At 33.8% G+C, this 20,551-nt stretch overlaps 1 protein-coding gene across 7 annotated transcripts in view; it reads left to right on the forward strand.

Annotated features, from left to right (window-relative positions):
- The window catches only part of LOC110656779 (putative disease resistance protein RGA3), a 35,127-nt gene extending 14,586 nt beyond the window's left edge, over nt 1-20,541 (forward strand). The window contains exons 1-7 of one of the 7 annotated variants that reach the window (XM_058134551.1): nt 13,902-17,327; nt 17,475-17,565; nt 17,649-17,766; nt 17,897-17,992; nt 18,115-18,173; nt 18,436-18,560; nt 18,998-19,074. In XM_058134551.1, coding sequence (XP_057990534.1) covers nt 14,083-17,298 — 3,216 coding nt within the window. In that variant the 5' untranslated portion in view covers nt 13,902-14,082 and the 3' untranslated portion in view covers nt 17,299-17,327; nt 17,475-17,565; nt 17,649-17,766; ... (2 more) ...; nt 18,436-18,560; nt 18,998-19,074. Of the gene's footprint in view, nt 1-13,901; nt 17,328-17,474; nt 17,566-17,648; nt 17,767-17,896; nt 17,993-18,114; nt 18,174-18,435; nt 18,561-18,997; nt 19,075-19,157 lie in introns of those variants that run through there. The other 6 variants (XM_058134549.1, XM_058134550.1, XR_009143246.1 and 3 more) reach the window with 6 other exon arrangements.
- The last annotated feature ends 10 nt before the right edge of the window (nt 20,542-20,551 follow it).

Consider the following 20,551-nt stretch of genomic DNA (forward strand, 5'->3'; position numbering starts at 1 on the left):
TCGATAAATAATTTATGCTTCATTAAATGAAAATTAAATAAGGCTAGAAAAAACTTAGCAAATGCTGCACTTTAAACTCCAGTTATTTAGCTTTTCTTATATACCCATTCCAATATGGGAGAAGAGACAAAAAGGAGAGAGAAAGAAGAAAACATCCAACAAAGGGAAGAACACCAATTCTCATGAAGAGAGGAATTTTTTTTTTAAATTAAAATTTCATAAGAATTTAATTTAATTGATTTTATTTTTGTGAATTCTAATGATATAATTTAATTCTTTTTAATTTTAAAAAATTATTTTCAAAAAAAATAAAAATTAAGTACAATCGTGTAAAAATTCATTTAAATTATTATTATTTTTTTTTTTGCAAATAATTTATTCTACCCATATGAATGCGCTTCCATTAGTTTCCCATTGAGCGATTATACAATACCATGGGGATTCTATGTAAGACATTCTACATATAATGACAAACCAATAGAGTGTAAATATGTATACACAAGTGGGTCCTATAAAATTGTAACTACTAAGTAACTACCAAATAGTTTTTTTTTTTCTTTTTTAAAATTTAATAACTGAATTACTTACATTAATTTTTATTGGTTTGTTATTTCATGTAATATGCCTATATGAAATCACAATTTGATAATATAATTTTTCAAATCGAAGAGCTAGAATAAAGAGTCATTTTTTTTTACATATCTTCTAATTTAAATCTTATTTAGTGCAATAAATTTAATTTGCATTTTTAAAAGTGCGATGCACCTAAAAAGGGATGAACAATATCCATTAACAGGTAAGGCAATAATCGATTTGATTTAATTTAAATTTTGATAAAAAAAATAATAAAATAAATTTAGTTTGATTCAACTCAATTTCAAATATATAATATTTTTTTTTAAATTCTAATTCAGTTTGATTTGATTCTCATTCAATTCAGGATAACCAGAAAACCTACCCAACCAAGCAAAGAACATATTGTTTTCTTCACATAAATAAATTCATTTGTTTCCTCTTTTTCTTCTCATAAATTATTTTCTTCTTTCTTCAATTGCTTGAATTATTTTCTTTCTCTTACCACAGCCACATCCATTGACTGGAGTATATAATAGCTAAGGCAGTATAATTATGAGTGCTTAGGCATGATTAGCTCCTTCATTACTAAATGAATGTATGCCTTGAAAACGATCTCAAATTGGGCAGATATACGAGTTCTTGAGAATGGGATAGGAACATAGTTGCACCACAACCTTCTAGTAGGAGAATTTAATCTTATGATCAGAAAATTTTTATAAAATATATAAAAAAAATGAAAATTAATTAGTAATCTTTCAAAGTATATATGTTTTCCTTATTCCTACCTTGCAATGCATACAGCTTTTTTTCTTCTTTTTTAAAACTTGTTTAAAGTATTAGCTCTTTATTCCCACCTTGCAATGCTGGATGAAGTAGTACTTGTTCATTCCTTGTCCTTAAAGAAATGAATGACTATCATCCTTGAAGACCCTAAATTCCTTGTGATAAATATTTCTATAGCATTTTCATCCTCTACACACATCTTCATGATCCTTGTCTTCAAACCTTAAACACTTCCCATTTCTGCCTTACCTTTACTTTCCATGCCTTACCTTTACTTTCCATTCCCCAGCTTGAAAACCAATGGCAGATGCAATTCTCTCCGACATTGCTGTCGAAATCATTGTCCTTTGTTCTCTTCTAAATATTTAATGAATGGCACCTCTTGTCCATTGATGAACTTCAAATTGCTGCCACTTTGTAACAACTTTGGACGGGAGATTTTCTTTATTGATGGCTTCTTCAAATAACGTACAACTTCCATTTTGAAGATCAATGGCCACTTTGTCTTCAGCTATGCGGCATGCTTTGATGGAAAAATCATTGGTTCTGTAAACAGAAAGAGATTGAATGCTTCATATTTCTTCAAATCTAACTTATTCCTTCCTTCAAATTATGTGGTACGTCCTGTTACTGGGTTGTTCCCATAGACCTTTCTTTGATTTGGTTTCGGGGAAAACAAAATGACAATCAGGAGTTTCTTCTAGAAAAAGTAAAGCATTTGCCCAAAATTGAAGTCTAATCTCCAGGCATGTGATCTGGAAGAAATATGCTCTATTCAATGTTCCTCTGTTTTTTTTTTCTTTTTTTCTTTTTATGTAACTTTTACATTTTTATATATTATTTTCATCTGTTTCTTCGCTTTAGAAATCATTTATGTGATTGCAGAATTGTTTGTAACTTTTGCAGAATTGTTTGTAACTTTTGTTCAGTACTTATGGTTGTTGAAGATCTATGCAGCGAACGGAGGAGCTTCAGCTACTGTTTATCCTTTTAATTTTAGTTTCAGGCTCTTCTACAAATATTGTGAATAAGTAGATTGAAGCATGTTATAATAAGCACGCAAATCTAAGGCACACACACAAATTACACAATCACACAGTATTGAAAAGAGAAGAAGAATAACACAGGACTTAACGTGGTTCAACTGTAAGGTCTACGTCCACAGGCCAGACAAGAGAAAAAAGTTCCACTAAGATGAAAAGAGCAAGATACAATCAATCAGAACTCTCAAACCCTAACCCAAGTGTGTTTTTCGAATATCTCACAACTCTACCGCAAATGGTAGAATGTTACAATATTTATTGGTCCGTGCCCTCCGCTACCATCACAGATCTCACTTTTTTTATCACAATTGGGTCGCAGCGTGAAATTTTCAGGGCGGGTCACAATTCAGGTCCATGAAAAATATATCCAAAATTCAAGCCACAAAAATAACAAAGCATTTCCATGTAATTTTAATTGAGCCATGGAATTTCAAATAAGCATTCTACAACTATTGTCTTCAATTCTAGAGTTTGGAAATTGATAATAGTTCTATCTTGTTGAAAGATGCAAGAGAAAAACAATTGTGAATTGGCCTCCTTTATGCAAGAAAGTGTTTGCTTGGGTATTTTCATCACCTTCACATGCCTTATATGAACATAATCTAAGTATAAATTATTTGTTCTTTTTTATAAAAAAAAAAAAATCCTGTTAGAATCGCTTAATTAGTGTGATTAGCTGTAAATTAGAATGTGATTAGGAATCATTGTATTTATTTGTAACACCCTAGGCAAATCCCACATCGGCAAAACACGGGAGAGATGCTGGGTTTATAAGTTGGCGGTTCATAACCCCTAGTTATGCGTTTTAAAACCGTGAGGGCTTCGGCCCAGAGCGGACAATATCACTAGTGGGCCGGGCCATTACATTTGGTATCAGAGCCGCTCCGCGTGCAACCTTGGGCGATGGTGGGGCAAACCTCAGCGAGGACGCTGAGTCCCATAAGGGGGGTGGATTGTAACACCCTAGGCAAATCCCACATCTGCAAAACACGGGAGAGATGCTGGGTTTATAAGTTGGCAGTTTGTAACCCCTAGTGACGCGTTTTAAAATCGTGAGGGCTTCGGCCCAGAGCAGACAATATCACTAGTGGACCGGGCCATTACATTTGGTACTTTGTCACGACCCAAAATTCTGAGCCATGACCGGCGCATAATTTAAGTATTCTTAAATCGTGCAAGTCTTATGAGAGTATCTTGAATAAATATGTTCACTTACTAATCCTAAAAAAATAGACAAAATCCAAATAAACAAAATACTGAATAAACATCATAAATATCCCATAAGTAAACTGCGGAGTCTCTACAGATTTCAAATGAAAACTTAAACTGTTCAATAAACTAAACTAATTATTAGCCCGAAGAAACATGAATTCGGGCATACCATAAGAACAAATCAAAGATTGTCCTTCTCCAGAAAATGGACTGAATATTTGAATCAGCTACAGAATTCTACTGATCTGAAACAGATAACAGACAGAGAAAATGTGGTTTGAGCTAATGCTCAGTGAATGATAATTATAGCACACAACAGAATAGGAACAGGTAAACGCTTGATTAATTTCGCAATAAATTTTCTATCCAATAAAATCATGCTCATGCTATCAAAATCATTAATAAAATAATTTCATAAAACATATATACAAAAGAATTTCATTCAATAAAAATTTTATGGTACAGTGCACCGGGGTGATGATACACCACATTACCAAAGGCCAGATGGTAAGTGTGCTACCAGATATTAGATACCTTCCTCCTCTTTCACAGATATCAATGCATATGATACTAATGCAAACCATAAACTGCAATGATGCATGACTCGACAATACAACCTAATACCGTGATAGTCCACACGGTAGGGCCAGATAACAGAAACAGATACTGGGCACAGGTACCAATTCAAAACAGAAAATCAATTTGTACAAATCAATCAAAATCAACAAAAAATTTCAGATAGCAAAATAATAACTGATAGTGCAATTCCAATAGTTTATTTCAATAATTTCAGAGAGTCAATAAGATCAAATCAATCTCAAATAAATTCAGTATAACACATCAGTAAATTTTATAGTCAGATATCAATCAATATAAAGACACTAAAGGCCTGTTCCCTGGATCCTAATGGCTCTAATGCAAAGATAATTGACAAAATCAATTATTTAATCAAAATTGGAATAAAATTCAATAATAAAATAAAACTCTAGAACCTCACATGTAAAATAATTATTAAAATACTGATTTAAAATTTCATTTAATAACAATTTTAATGCTAAGGAATTTTAAAAGGGACTAAAATGGTGCCATGTACTATAATTACTACTCACCTGTAACCTCCAAGACAATAGTTATTTTCAATGGAAGAGAGACAATTTCAACTAACAGAATAATTATTTGAATCTCCTACACACCCAAAATATAAAAGAAAAACATCAAATAATAATAAAATAAAATAACTTTAATATATATATATATATATATATATATATATATATATATATATATATATATATATATAGGATTCGGTGAATAGGGATAGAAAATGTTTCGGTGGACGAACGAACAGGATTCAGTGAACAGGGACGACTCTCCCTCTCTTTTATATATATATATAATCTAAATTGAAGGTTACTATCTCACAGTAATCATGATCAACCCAATTCAATACCAATGGTCAAAGAGAAAATAAATTTCTAGAGTAGTTATAACAAATCAAGGAAAGAAAATAAAATCAAATTCACCCATTATTGAATAAAGAATAAGAATTTTTACCTTGAAAATAGAATTGAAGGTGATGAATAGAGAAGTAAAAATTTAGGGATTCTCTGCGCACATCAGATTATAAATCGTAAATTTATATTTATATATATATATATATATATATGTACACATATAACAATAATTAAAAGATAATGAAAATCCCTGTTGAGAGTATTTGGTAGAAAAAGGAGGTGACAAACAAGTTTTGAGAACAAAGTTTAGCAGAAGAGATGATTATGGTATATATATATTTCAAGAGTTCTATTAGGTGTAGAATGGGATAAGAGTTATTTATTGAACTGGGTTGTTCAGATTGCAGATATATATTTAATTTCAAAAATAATATATATATCTAAAAATAAATAAGCAGGCTATTTAATAAAATATATATTTTTTTATAAATATATTAAATTATTATTAGCTAATTAAAATAAAATAATAATAAATAATAAATATATATGGGTTTCCACATTATTAATTATTATTAGTTTCCTATTTAGTTCTAGCCTTTGTATATAAATTGGAATAATTGTCAATCAATTTTAAGGGTAAAAAATACAAAGAAATTCTCCAATTCTCTGTTTTCTACTTGGTATTAGAGCTGTGCCAAAATTTTTTAGCGTGAATAGTGCAATTCTAGGTAGGTTTTATTGTGGGCAAGCTTCTATGCTATTCTAGGGAGGGAGGTGACTATCACCACCCACCTAAGGAGGAAGAACATAAGTAGGTTGGCCTACGCCTGGAGTTCCACTATCGTCCAATGAAACGCATGAGCTCATGCGCCTGCAGAAGTTTTGTGCAGCTCCTCACGCGCTAGAACGTGCATTTTTTTCCCAGTGATTTTTTCAGCCATGCCTCTTGCCGATGACTTTCCCTGTCAGGCGCGCCTCTGACCAATGTGTTTCCCACGCCTGGTTTGCACATTTATTTTTTGGTTATCTTTTGTTGTCCAGTTTTTTTTGCTTTCTACCTCAGTATCTATTCCTTTTAATTGAAGATGGCTGATGGAAAGAAGGAAGCTTCTGAAACAAAGGTTGCTTTTATTGGTGATAATCTCTCTTTACAAATTAGTCCTATAAAATTGGATGGAACTAATTATTTAGCATGGTCTAGGTCCTATCTACTGTTCATTTAGGCTAGAGGACTGCAGGGGTATATCACTGGATATAAGAAAAACCAAAAAAGTGCTAGTTCTACCTACAGCAAGTGGGAGTACTTCTCTTGTTATGTCATGGCTCATCAATTCTATGCAACCTCATATAACTCATGGGTATTTACTATTGGAAAGTGCAGCTACCATTTGGAGTACTGTTTCTCAGACCTATTCTCAAGTTGGGAATAATGCACAAGTTTATAAGCTTAGGAATAAGGTTCATGGAATGAAACAAGGTGAGTTGAATGTTGCTCAGTATTATGCAGAATTGAGTAGTTTATGTCAAGAGTTGGATTTCTATTAGGACTTTCAGGCTTCATGTCTGGCTGATGCAGTTAAGTTCCAGAAATTGGTTGAGAAGGAGCACATATATGATTTTCTTGCTGGGTTAAATGTGAAGTATGATCAGATTCGAGTCCAAGTGCTTGGTAAGGATCCTTTGCCCACCTTAAGGCAGACATACTCTTATGTTCAGCAGGAGGAGAGCAGAAAAAGTGTCATGATCAATTCTACAGCTGTTGATAAGGCTGGATTGACTACTAACTCCTCACGAGAACAGTCACATGGTCCATCAGATAAGGATTACTTGTATTGTGACTACTGTGGGAAATTCTGGCACACTAAGGAACATTTTTAAAACTGCATAGTTGCACAACTAAAGGGCATGGAGGAAAAAAGATGGGCTCTGCTAGACCACAAGCAAATGTATCCGAGGCTATGGATGTTTCTGAAGATACTACTACCACTGGAATGTTTTCTAATGAAGAGGTACAAACTCTGAGGCGATTACTATCACAGCTTGAATCGCAATCCACTAGGCGATTACTATCATAGCTTGAATCGCAATCCACTACAGTTGCCTCTTTTAACTTCATCAACTCCGGTAACGCTTTTCTTGCCAATCTTAATAATTCATTTTGGGTTATAGATTCTGGAGCACACAAGCATATGGCATGCTCTTTGAATAAATTCATATCCTATTCTTCATAATCAAGCAAAGAAAAAATATGCACTGCGGATAGATCCTTATCTAATGTTTCTAGAACAGGTTCTGTTAAATACATTCCTACTATAAGTTTAGTTCTGTTTTACATGTGTCTAACTTTCCTATTAACCTTTTGTCTATCAGTTCTATCACAAAAGGTCTTAACTGCAAAATTGAATTTTTTTCCTACTCACTATGTATTTCAAGAGTTAACAATAGGGAGAACGATTGGCAGTGGTAGATTGCAAGATGGGCTATATCTACTGAATGATTGTGTTAATCAGGCCATGATGGGACAGTCTATGGGTGTGGAGGAAGAAATTATCCAGTCGTGTAGGAGACTTGGACATCCTCCATTTACTGTTTTAGAGAAACTTTATCCTCTTTTGTTTAAGCAATGCAAAACTGAATTTTTAGTATGTGATGCTTGTGAGTTTCTAAACATACCAGATAATCTTATCTTATAATAAATAATAAGGCTTCAGTTTCTTTTATGACTATCCATTTTGATGTGTGGAGGCCTACTCAAACTGTGTCTTTATCAATTTATAGATAGTTTGTGATCTTTATTGATTGTTATAGTAGGTTATTTTGGGTATATTTGATGAAAGGGGAAAATAAAGTATTTTCATGTTTTCAGTAGTTTTCACAAAATGATTAGCACCCAATTTGATGCTCATGTTAAAATACTAAAAACTGATAATGGCACAGAATATATGAATAGAATCTTTTAGGAGTATTTAAAGTCACATGGAATTTTGCATCAGACTAATTGTGTTAACATTAGTACTCAAAATGGGGCGTCTGAGAGAAAAAAATAGACGCTCACTTGAGGTTGTTAGGTCTGTTATGTTTATAATGAATACTCCTAAAGCTTATTGGGGATATGCTATTCTTTCTGCTACATATCTTATTAATAGGATGCCACTTCGAACTTTGGAGTTAAGAGTTCTTTAGAGATTTTGCAAGGTAAAAATTCATATAATGTCCCTTCAAAAGTCTTTGGTTGTGTTTACTTTGTTCATAAGCTTAACAGTGGGAAGTTAAAACCTTAGGCCCTTAAGTGTGTCTTTATTGTTTATTACAGTACTCATAAAGGGTATAGATGTTACCACCCTCCTGCACGAAAATATTTTGTGAGCGTGAATGTTACCTTAAGGGAATCTAAATCTTATTTCTATCCACCTCTTTAGGGGGAGCGTAGGAAGGAAGAGGTGTCTTTACCTTCTTCTTCGTCCTTTCCCAACCTTCAACTTTAGGGGGAGAATCTGGGTTTAGAGCCTATACCTAACAATGATGCTCAGGGAGAGTCACCTAAATCTCGAGGGAGACTGAATAGGCCAGATTTGAGAATCCATGCTCGGATAAATAAGACAGATATAGCGATCGAGCAGGAGACTGCTAATTAACCGAAATCCCTGGATTCGATTCCTAGACATCCTGAGGAATGTGATGAGTATCATTTGATTCCTAATGAGTCTAATTTTGATTCTCAGTCTATTCTTCCTTCTTCTAATAATGATTTTAAGATTCTTATTACTCTCAGAAAAGGTGTTAGAACTTGTGCTAAACATCCCATCTCTAATTTTATTTCCCATGATTCTTTGTCTCCATCTTATAGAGCCTTTCTATTATCTGTTTTCTCTATTTCTATCCCACAGGATTAAAAGAAAGCATGTCTTGATCCAAAATAAAAGGCAGCCATAGTGGAGGAGATGAAAGCTCTGACAAAGAATGAGACTTGGGAACTTGTTACTCTCCCACTGGGAAAGAAGCCAGTTGGATGTAAGTGGGTGTTCACTGTGAAACATAGAGCAGATGGTTTAATTGAGAGGTATAAGTCCAGGCTGGTAGCAAAAGACTTTATATAGACGTATGGGGTAGATTATCAGGAAACCTTTGCTCATGTTGCTAAAATGAACACCATTAGAATTTTTACTATCATGTGCAGCAAATCTTGAGTGGGACTTGTATTAGTTTGATGTAAAAAATGTCTTTCTACATGGTGACTTGAAAGAAGAAGTTTATATAGAAATTTCTCCAGGGTTTGAGGATGAGAAGACTAGAGGGAAAGTTTACAGACTGAAGAAAGCACTATATGGTCTAAAACAGTCACCTAGGGCATGGTTTGATAGGTTCAGTAAGGTAATGGTTTCCTTTAGATACTACCAAAGTAATGTTGATCACACTTTATTTATAAAACACTATAGGGGTAAGATTACACTGCTTATTATCTATGTGGATAATATTGTGGTAACTGGTAATGATAGAGAAGAAATGGCTAATATAAAGGAACGCCTAGCACAGGAGTTCGCAATCAAAGATTTGGGAAGGCTAAAGTATTTTCTTGGAATATAGGTTGCCATATCAGATAAAAGAATCCTTCTTTCTTAAAGGAAGTACAAACTGAATTTGTTGGAGGAAACAGGAATGCTAGGTTATAAATCAATAGAGTCTCCCATTGAGGAAAATCATAAATTGCAAGCTAAAATTGGGGAATCAATGGATTTAGGGAGATATCGAAAGTTGGTTGGCAGAGATTTATCTTTTGCACACTAGACCTGACATAGCATATGTAGTGGGTCTAGTGAGCTAGTTTATGCATGATCCTCATGAATCTCATTTGAAGGCTATTTTTCGTATCTTGTGATACTTAAAATCTACATCTGAGAAAGGACTTTTTTTCTCAAAGCATGATCACCTTTAGATTAAGACCTTTACAGATGTAGATTGGACTAGATCTCTTGATGATAAGAGATTGACATCCAGTTATTGTACTTTTATTAATGGTAATCTAGTCACCTGAAGAACCAAGAAGCAAAATATGATGGCTAGATCTAGTGTAGAGGCTAGATTCAGAGCAATGGCTCAAAGTATTTGTGAGCTAAGTATTTGTGCGCTATTGTGATTATAGAAGTTGATAGAGGAATTGAAACTGCTAAAAGCTAGTGGTTTGTCCTTATTCTGTGATAATAAAGCTCAGTATAGTTCACAATCTAGTTCAGCATGATCGCACCAAGCATATAGAGATTGACAGACACTTCATAAAAGAAAAAATTATTGATGGTTCCTTAAGTGTCTCTTACGAGGTTCAAAAAACCAGTTAGCTGATGTGTTCACTAAGGAATTGAGTTGTAAGGTGTTTCATACCCTAGTTTACAAGTTGGGCATGTGCAATATACATGAACCAACTTTAGAGGAAGTGTTAGAATCCCTTAATTAGTGTAATTAGCTGTAAATTAGAATGTAATTAGGAATCATTGTATTTATTGACTATTATTAGTTTCATATTTAGTTCTAGCCTTTGTATATAAATTAGAATCATTGTAAATCAATTTTAAGGGTGAAAAATGCAAAGAAATTCTCCAATTATCTGTTTTCTACTATTCCTTATCTTGACAGTCGAGTGCATGTTGCAAAAATTTTAGTTTATATGGAATACGGACCCAATTGCAGTTTAGACTTTAGAGGAAATCTTGTGGGCACAACAATCATGCAAAATTACATGGTACTCATCTCATTTCTTTTCTCCAAATATGTTATTTGACAATATTGAATGAACATAGTGAAATCCAATCTGGTGGACTGATTTGCTTTTCCAATAGGCACATAAACAGTATAAATGACCATTGCTCAAGAATTTCACAAAAGCTATTCGAAAGTTGGGAAAAGGTGCCTTTTAGATTCAGATGAGTCCTGGGTTTCAATTATTCAATTTATTGTTGCACTACTTTTTGGCTTGTGCGTATTTTTATGTAATTTATAAACCTCTTCTTATGAACTAAGGTTATTGTGTTTTTGTGTGTAGTGACAGAGCATATGCACATCCATTGATCATAGCAATCCTTGCATATGCAAATAGTTGTAATTACTATCTCTTTTAAGGTCAGCATATTCCTCTTCTCTTTAAATTCTACAAGTTACCTCCCAACATCTTCAAATAGTTGTAGTCGTGAAATCACATTCAACCTATGAAATCTTTTCCTAGTTTACTTTGTAAACTGACCAAAGATTTTTTTCATTAAGGTTTGATTGTTCACCATTCCTAATGACGTTCTTGTGCATTGGATATGAACATTATTTATACAGTGGACATTCTATGAAAATAATGGCATGAATAGTTGATCCATAACTGAAAGGTACTCCTTTTATTTTGTCAATAAGATATCCTACTGTTGCGAGCAACCTTAATGTTTGCTACGCTTTTTGTAGTTACACGAATATGCAACTTAAAAATGCAAGAGTCATTACCTGCTTTAACACAGAGTTGATCATATGGAGTTTTTTTTTACAGGTATGGAGTATTTGCCACTCGTGCTTTGGATCCTTTGTTCGTCCATAAGATTGGGAAATGCCCAGTAAATAATTACTTGAAATGTGTATCATTGTCTCCAAGCCTAAAGAAAACATTTCATTCCAGTATATTTTAAGGATCATAATAATGCAAGGATGATGCTAAAAGCTATTCAATAAGGGCATTTTTTCATCAACAGGTGGTTTTAGTTAGTATTGGTTGTGTGTATGGGATTAACCTGTTGGTCTTGGGCTTAATCCATAGTTGATTTTTCCCTCTCATCTTTTCTTCACCCTTTAATAAATTTCTGCTTATAAAGAAACATTATATGAATTCATTTGACATCACAGTTTCTCGTTATTTGGGCTTTCTAGTTGGTTATCTTCCTTCGTGTTTAGACAAAGCAGCTGCTCTTCGAGAAACTTTACATTGGCTACTTTGAGATTTTCCGCATCACATTTTCATTGAGACTGAATGCAAGGAGGTCTACAATGCTATGTTTTCTTCTAAAAACAACTGGACCAAGTTTGGGCAAGTCATTGCTAATTGTAAAGGGCTTTTTTTGTTTTTAGTCCAGATGTCCCTTCATTTGGTTAAGGGACAAACTAATGTTGCTGCCAATACTTTAGTAAGGGTGGCTTTATTATATACTCGGTATGAGACTCTGGACTTTTTTGATATTTTTTAGATTTTTTTTTTCACCCAACACTGGAGGTCCTAGGTTGAATGTAAATGGAAGGTTTGATAACTGGGTTAGTGTGGACCTACTCTTTTAAGTTTTTCCTAAATTTATTAATAAAATTATTATTTCAATAAAAAAATGAAAGGCCCTTTTTTTATTTATAGATTCTTGATGGTTGACTATAATATTTAATAAACATAACCTTTAAAATTTTTATAAGTCATTAATCAATAAATTAAAATTGTAACTATAATATAAAATAATTTTCATTTCTTAAATTTTTGAACTTTCAATTGTTAGTAAAAGGCTATTAACATTTGAAAATCAAAATTTCATATTTTAATATCATTTGTTTCTTACAGAACTCGATAAATAATTTACGCTTCATTAGATGAAATTAAGTCACTATCAATTTTTGCTGTAATTTTTTATATTTATAAAATTATAAAATTACAAATATAATTTTTGCCGATCACTTGGTGTTATCAATAGAGACTCGCATAAACCATCACTTGAAGCTAATTCTCTTTTCATAATCCTAGTGTTCGTGGATTCGCAGCGAATATTACCTCATTCTCATGAGTTCAATCAACACCACGGGATAAAATCGATTGCAATCCTCTCTGTCAATTCCACCTCTGCGGAAAACCCTACCCTACACCATGTGGGCTGGGTATTTGGATTGGCAATGGAGGTTAGTCAGGACCATACAGAATGAGATTAATGAGAACAAGAAGCAAGTCAAACCTACCCCATTTACACCTGAAGGGGACACCTATGGCTGAGGAAGCAGCACCATCTGCTGTAGAAGAACACAGAGAGAGAGACAGAGAGGAGGTATGGGGAGGAGAGGGGAGAGAACAAGGAGAGAGAAAGGCATCTCACTAAGGGTATTTATGTCTTTTTATTCAATTAACAAAAAAAAAACTGAAATTACATGAAAATGATTATAATATTATAATCCTTAAATTAGGTGATAGTTTCTTTCGTTCTTTGCATTGATTCTATTCTGACAACTTTTTTCATTAGAAAATTTGGCTATAGAATATATATATATATGTGTGTAATGGAATTGATTGATGAACAAGCTTGGTACCTGAGATAACTTAGAATAAATGTATTGGAATATATGTGAATGCATTCGTAAGTGCCTAAAATTTTCAAGATTCATAGTGTTCTTTCCTGAGTTGTACCAATTTCACGGCTTTGTTCAATTGGTAATCAGATCTTATCCTAAGCTGACTTCAACATCACTGATTCCATCCGTAAAAGAATTGGCATTGAAATATGTTCGTGTCACAATCTGTTAGAGATAACTCTATGGGTGCTTAAGTATGATTAGTTAGCTCATTCATTAACTCATTGAATATATGCCTTAAAAAGGATCTCAAATTGGGCAGATCTAAGACTTCTTAACCATGACATTCTATTGGGAGAATTTAATTTTAGGATTAGAAAATTTTAACATAAAATGAAAATAAAAATTAATTAGTAATCCTTTGAAGTATGTATTGTCCTTTATTCCTACCTCGAAATATATGTAACAGCTTTTCTTCTTCTTTTTTAAAACTTGCTTTCCAAAGTTTATATTATTCTTTATTCCTACCTTGCAATGATGGTTGACGCACTTATTCGTTCCTTGTCCTTAAGGAAATGAATGAGTAGCATCCTTGAAGAGCCTAAGTTCCTTGTGATAAATATTACTCTAGCATTTTCATCCTCCACACACACCTTCATAATCCTTCTGTTCAAACCTTAAACACTTCCCATTTGTGCCTTACCCTTACTTTCCACTCCCTAGCTTGAAAGCCAATGGCAGATGCAATTCTCTCCGACATTGCCGTGGAAATCATTAAGAAGTTGGGTTCTCTAGTTCTTCGAGAGACTAGCCTGTGTTGGGGTGTCAAAGATGAGCTTGACAAACTCAGGAGGACAGTTTCATCAATCCAGGCTGTGCTTCTTGATGCAGAGGAGCAGTATTCGCAGAGTCATCAAGTCAAAGTTTGGGTTGATTCTCTAAAGGAAGCATTTTATGATGCAGATGACTTGTTAGATGAATTCTCCACAGATGTTTTACTGAACCAGATGATGACTGGCAATAAAATGGTGAAGGAGGTACGCCTCTTCTTTTCAAGCTCAAACCCATTTGTTTATGGTCTTAAAATGGCTCATAAGATTGAAAAAGTTAGAAGTAAATTAGATGAGATTGCTGCAAATAAGAAGTTTCACTTAGATAAGCTCCCTGAGAAGACATTTCCTATGATTGGGGAAAGAGAGCAAACTCACTCATCTCTACCGCAAGTAGTTGTTGGTAGAGAAGATGATAAGAAGAAAATCATTGATTTTCTTCTGTCTTCTAGTCATGGGGAGAATGTGTCAATTATTTCCATTGCTGGTATTGGAGGCTTAGGAAAGACAACACTTGCTCAACTTGCATACAATGATGTGGTGGTGAAATCATATTTTGACCTCAAAATTTGGGTGTGCATTTCTGAAAATTTTGATGTAAAAGTAATTGTTGAAAAGATTTTGGAATCTCTTGATGGTGAGAAACCTAAAAATCTTGAAATGAATACCTTGAAAGATCGTCTTCATGAGAAAATTAATGGAAAAAAATATTTACTTGTTTTGGATGATTTATGGAATGAGGATTCTGAAAAATGGTTTAAGTTGAAGGATTTGTTAATTGGAGGTGGAAGTGGATGCAAAATAATAGTGACTACACGTCTTAAAAATGTTGCAGAAATGATAGGATCAACAAAAACACACGACTTACAAGGCCTACTTCTTGATGATTCGTGGTCTTTATTTGCAAATATGGCCTTTAAACAATGGGAAGTTATTAGCCCAGACCATGAGAGAATTGGAAAAGAAATTGTGGCAAAATGTGTTGGAGTCCCTTTAGCCATAAGAGTAATAGGTCGTTTATTGTATTCTAAAAATACAGTAGACGAATGGCAAAATTTTAAAGAAAAAGAGCTTCCAAATATGAATGAAGAGGGGAGTACTATTATGCAAACTCTAAGATTGAGTTATAATCATCTACCTTCTCATTTAAAATGTTGCTTTGCTTATTGTAGATTATTTTCAAAAGATTATAAAATTGATATCCCATATTTGGTGAGCCTTTGGATGGCACAAGGATTTATTAAATCATCAAATTCAGAACAAAGTCTTCAAGATATAGGTTTAAAATATTTCAAGGAGCTTTCATGGAGGTCCTTCTTTCAAGAAGTAGAGGAAGATGCGTTGGGCAATTTATGGAGTTGTAAAATGCATGATTTGATGCATGATCTTGCCATGCAAGTAGTAAGAGATGAAATCATTTTATTAAATTCAGATGCAAAGTGCGTTGAAAAAAAAACTCGACATCTGTCGATTGATTTTGAAGCTGAGTCATGGCAAAAAATTGCAAGTTGCTTACCTAATGTATCAAAGGTGAGAACATTTACATCATTTGATTGGCCAAAAAAGCATGCTATTAAAGAAGTAGAATGCGAAGAAATTTTTTTTAAATTAAGTTATGTAAGGGTATTGAGTTTATGTGATTTGGGAATTAAGAAAGTGCCACGTTCTATTCATAAATTGAAGCACATAAGATTTCTTAGTCTTTCGGATAATAAAGACATTGAAATCCTTCCTGATTGCATTATTAAACTTCAAAACCTGCAAACTTTGTACCTATTCCACTGTGAAAGGCTTAAGCAGTTACCTAAGCATATAAAAAAGTTGGTCAATCTCCAAAACCTTTACCTTCGGGGATGTGTTAGTTTGACTCATATGCCACGTGGGATTGGTCAATTGACTTCCCTTGAGAATTTATCAGTATTCATGGTGGCCAAAGATAACGGTGTCTCAAAACATCATGGTGGACTTGGTGAATTAAGTGGCTTGAATAATCTGAGAGATGTGCTTCGAATCATGAATCTACGGCATGTGAAAAATCCAGCATCTGAATTTAAGGCAGCCAATTTGAAAGAGAAGCAACACCTTCAAGTCTTGAGATTATCATGGAAATTGGGCGATCCCTATGATAATAATAGTGATAGTGGTGCAGATGATGGTGAAAATGATGAAGAAATGTCATTGGAAGAGCTGCGGCCACACCTTAATCTAAAATGGTTGATTGTGTTTGGGTGCGGAAGACTCATGTTTCCAAGCTGGATTTCTTCCCTCACTAATTTGGTGAAACTTCGAATTGATAACTGCAAAAAATGCCAGCATTTTCCACCGTTGGATCGGTTCCCTTCACTTAAAACTTTGGGGATTTATAATTCAACTGATCTGGAGTACATAGAGAGTGGGATTAATTGCGACAATGCACTATTCTTCCCTTCCTTAGAGAAACTCTGGCTAGAAAATTGCCCAAATCTGAAGGGCTGGAGGAGGGATACATCCATGCCTCAGTTGCTACAATTTCACTGTCTTGATTATTTGGCTATCAGGTCTTGCCCTAACCTCACTTCAATGCCTCTCATTCCATCTGTACAACAGTTGGTATTGATAAATGCCAGCAAGAAGTCATTGGAGGACATACTGAAGATGAAGATTTCTGTGTCACAATCTACCTCTTCTTCGATTTCCCCTTCTCAATTGAAAATTCTGCATATCGAGAACATTGAGGATCTAGAAGTTCTGCCGGAGGAGTTGTGGCATCTACCCTCCCTTGAGATTCTTGCCATCCATGCTTGTGAGGAGCTTAATTTATCTGATGATATGCAGTGGCAATACCTTGGAAGCCTCCGGCGGCTTCAATTTGCATATTTGTTCAAATTGGCGTCACTCCCAAAGGGACTTCAACATGTTCCCACTCTGCGCAATCTCCTAATCATGAGTTGTCCTAATTTGATATCTTTACCGGAGTGGATAGCAAGCCTTACCGTGCAATCTTTCATGATTAAAGAATGTCCTCAACTATCAGAAAGTTGCAAAAACAACATGGGTGCTGATTGGCCAAAGATTGCTCACATCCCAAATATTAGTATTGACGATAGATGGATTCAACTGGATGGCTGCTACAAACTATGATCAGAAGAATCAGATCGACTTCTCTTGGGGTATGTCCTTATCCCCTTCAATAAACATTATTATTATTATTATTATTATTATTATTATTATTATTATTATTTATCTTTGAAGCAGACGCTAGTTTTTGTCATTAAAATTCTTGGATTTTCATGTGTTTTTCTATATTGATGTTGCAGGTTGATCGATATCTTGCAATATTCTCTCTTAAATCTCAAAGCAGTTGTTCAGAGGTGCTGCACAATTGGCGTGTAACCATGACATTATCTAGTAATTTCATTACTTCAATTAATTTCAGTTGCAATAATTTATTTCTGGCTCTTTATAATTTTTTCTTTCTCTTTGTCGTCTAGATAGGTGTACGGCTACTGCTTCCAAACTTTAGGATGGGGATTCAATGAGTAGCTTCATATATGAAATTTCGATGAAGGGCATTGTCATTGATCAACTTCATCTACGAGTTTTAACTTTGTGAGTTAAATTAACAGCCTGCCTTAATTATTTGGCACTTACCAGCTTGTCAGCAAGTATTCACTCTTGATTTGAGCACTTAATGCCAAGATTCCTACTTAATTTTGTATTTTTTTTCTTATTTCTCTAGTGAGTTCCCACTATGAAGAAGTCCCATAATCCCTTGTAGTTTTAGCTTCTACAGTTTGCCAGAGAATTGGTTTTATACGCATAAACTGACAAGGTGGTAAGTGCCTCAGTTAATAAAATGATGAACCTCCCTATATTCAAATTTTTATCTGAAACATGATTTGTTGTTCTCTAAATGTAATCTTCTTATTCATTGTGAATTTGATGTCTTTACCTCAGTGGATGGCAGCCAAACTCACCTCAAAGAAGTTGTTCGTAGATGTTGATATTGACAATTGGTGAGTTAACTATGACAATTTCGTGTAGTTAATTACTCAATTTCATTGCAAAAGTTTATTTTTGGCTTCTTAATCTTTTCCTCTTTTTGCATTGTCCTGTAAACTGCTTAATGCAGAGCTGGAAAAGGCAAAATAATATTCAACAGTGATTTGTTGTCATCTAATTTACACGTTCCATCAAACAGTGTGATAAGTAGTGCTGGGTTTTCCGAACATTTTATTTGTTATGAACTCTTCCGTGATGTTTAATTTGGTTTTTCAGGAAAAAAAAATGACTATCTCGAGTTTCTTCCAAAAAAATGTAAAGCAGTTGCCCCAAATTGAAGCCTTATCTTGTGAAATGTGATATGGAAGGTACTTAACACAAGAAGCTTGATCTGTTCAAAGGTCCTCTGGTTCTTCATAATATTTATAGTTTTATATTTTATTTCTTTATTTCTTCTCTTCAAAATACATCAATTTATGTAATTGTGGAATCAGTTATACTTTTTATTACCTAATTCACATGGGTTTTTTTTTCCTTGTGTTAATTTGACAACATTAAATGAATGTGAAATCCAGTACTGTTCACTGGTTGACTGACATGATTTTCCAATAGACACATAAGGATTTTATGCATGATTCTGCCTTTACTTACATGTTATAATTATGCCACACATTCTTTTAAGAGAAACATGTTGGCCAATTTATGCCCTAAATACTTTTAAGAGAAACATGTTGACCAATTTATGCCCTAAATATGGGCTTCTTGAGTTTTTAAGTCATTGATGCATAATTACCAGCAAGTATTCCTATTTCTTAATTTTGTTTTCTTGGTTCTCTAGTTTTAACTGGAAGTGCCACTACAAAGAAATCCACACTAGAATTTCAGCATCTACATTTTGCAAGAGAATTTCAGCTAGTAAGTGCCTCAGCTGATAAAATGATGAACATCCTTATATTTAAATTTCTTGGCTAAAGCATGATTCTGATTGTTGTTGTCAGAAACAAAATGCAGTGCCTGCCCCTAGCCTGGTGGATATTTTTAGTGTGAACCTTTGATATTCAGAGTTTTATGGAAGCACTTTAGACTCAGATGAAGTTTTGGGTTTCAATGCTTTGAGAGCTTCATATCATGGCTGCCGTTATCTGAAATTAATAAACAGTTGCAGATATCCATTTTGTAGCGCTGTGTTGAAAGTGTTTCTTTTAGTTTTGGGGTATCAATCTGATCACTAAACGTTGACAGAGAAAGCATTTTGACAAGATTGGGATGCTGGGGAACATAGTATTTTGAGCAAGTAAATGTAATCTTCTTGCTCATTGTGAATCTGATGTCATCATCTGAGTGGATTGCTCATCTCTGATGTCTTTACTGAGGATGATTTTTGGATTGGAATTTATCATTTTTCAAATGAGATGGAAAGTATCTAACTCCTTCTACAAGTCAAGACCTCTGTAAGTTGCTGTCAACTTATCATGTTCTTTTCAAATTTTAAAGTATTGCTCCACTTTGTAAAAACTTGGGACAGTAGAATTTCTTTATTGATGGCTTCTTCAAATAGGCACAGCTTCCATTTTGTCTTCTGCTATGCGGCATGCAATGGTGGAAAAATCATTGGTTCTGAAAACAGAATGAGATTCAACACTTAATATTTCTACAAATCTTATTCCTTGCTTCCAGTTGTGTGTTAAGTCTTGTTACTTGGTTGTTTTTTCTATGATTTTATTGTTATATTTTCTCGTACGTGAACAATTAACTATCAAAAAGCCCATAGTTTTACCTTTCTTTGTTTTGGTTTCAAGAAAACAAAATGACAATCGGGAGTTTCTTCTTGAAAATGTAAAGCATTTGCCCAAAATTGATGTCTAATCTCCAGGCATGTGATCTGGATGAAAAATGCTCTGCTCAATGCTCCTCTGTTTTTTCTATATATATATATATATATAGAACTTTTACATTTGTATATATTATTTTCATCTGTTTCTTCACTTTAGAAATCATTTATGTGATTGCAGAATTGTTTGTACCTTTTGTTTGGTACTTAAGGCTGTTAAAGATCAATGCAGCGAATGGAGGAACTTCAGCTAGTGTTTATCCTTTTAATGTTAGTTTCAAGCTGTTCTGCAAATATTGTGAATCAGTAGATTGTAGCATTTCCATATAATTTTAATTGAGCTATGGAATTTCAAATAAGCATTCTACAACTATTGTCTTCAATTCCAAAGTTTGGAAATTGATAATGGTTCTACCTTGTTGAAAGATGCAAGAGAAAAGCTATTGTCAATTGGCCTCTCTTATGCAAGAAAGTGTTTGTTTTGGTATGTTCACCTTCACATGGCCTATATGAACATAATCCAAGTATAAATTTTTGGTTCTCTTTTTTTTTTTAAAAATC

The sequence above is a fragment of the Hevea brasiliensis genome, chromosome 14, assembly GCF_030052815.1.
Source record: "Hevea brasiliensis isolate MT/VB/25A 57/8 chromosome 14, ASM3005281v1, whole genome shotgun sequence".
Lineage (NCBI taxonomy): Eukaryota > Viridiplantae > Streptophyta > Magnoliopsida > Malpighiales > Euphorbiaceae > Hevea > Hevea brasiliensis.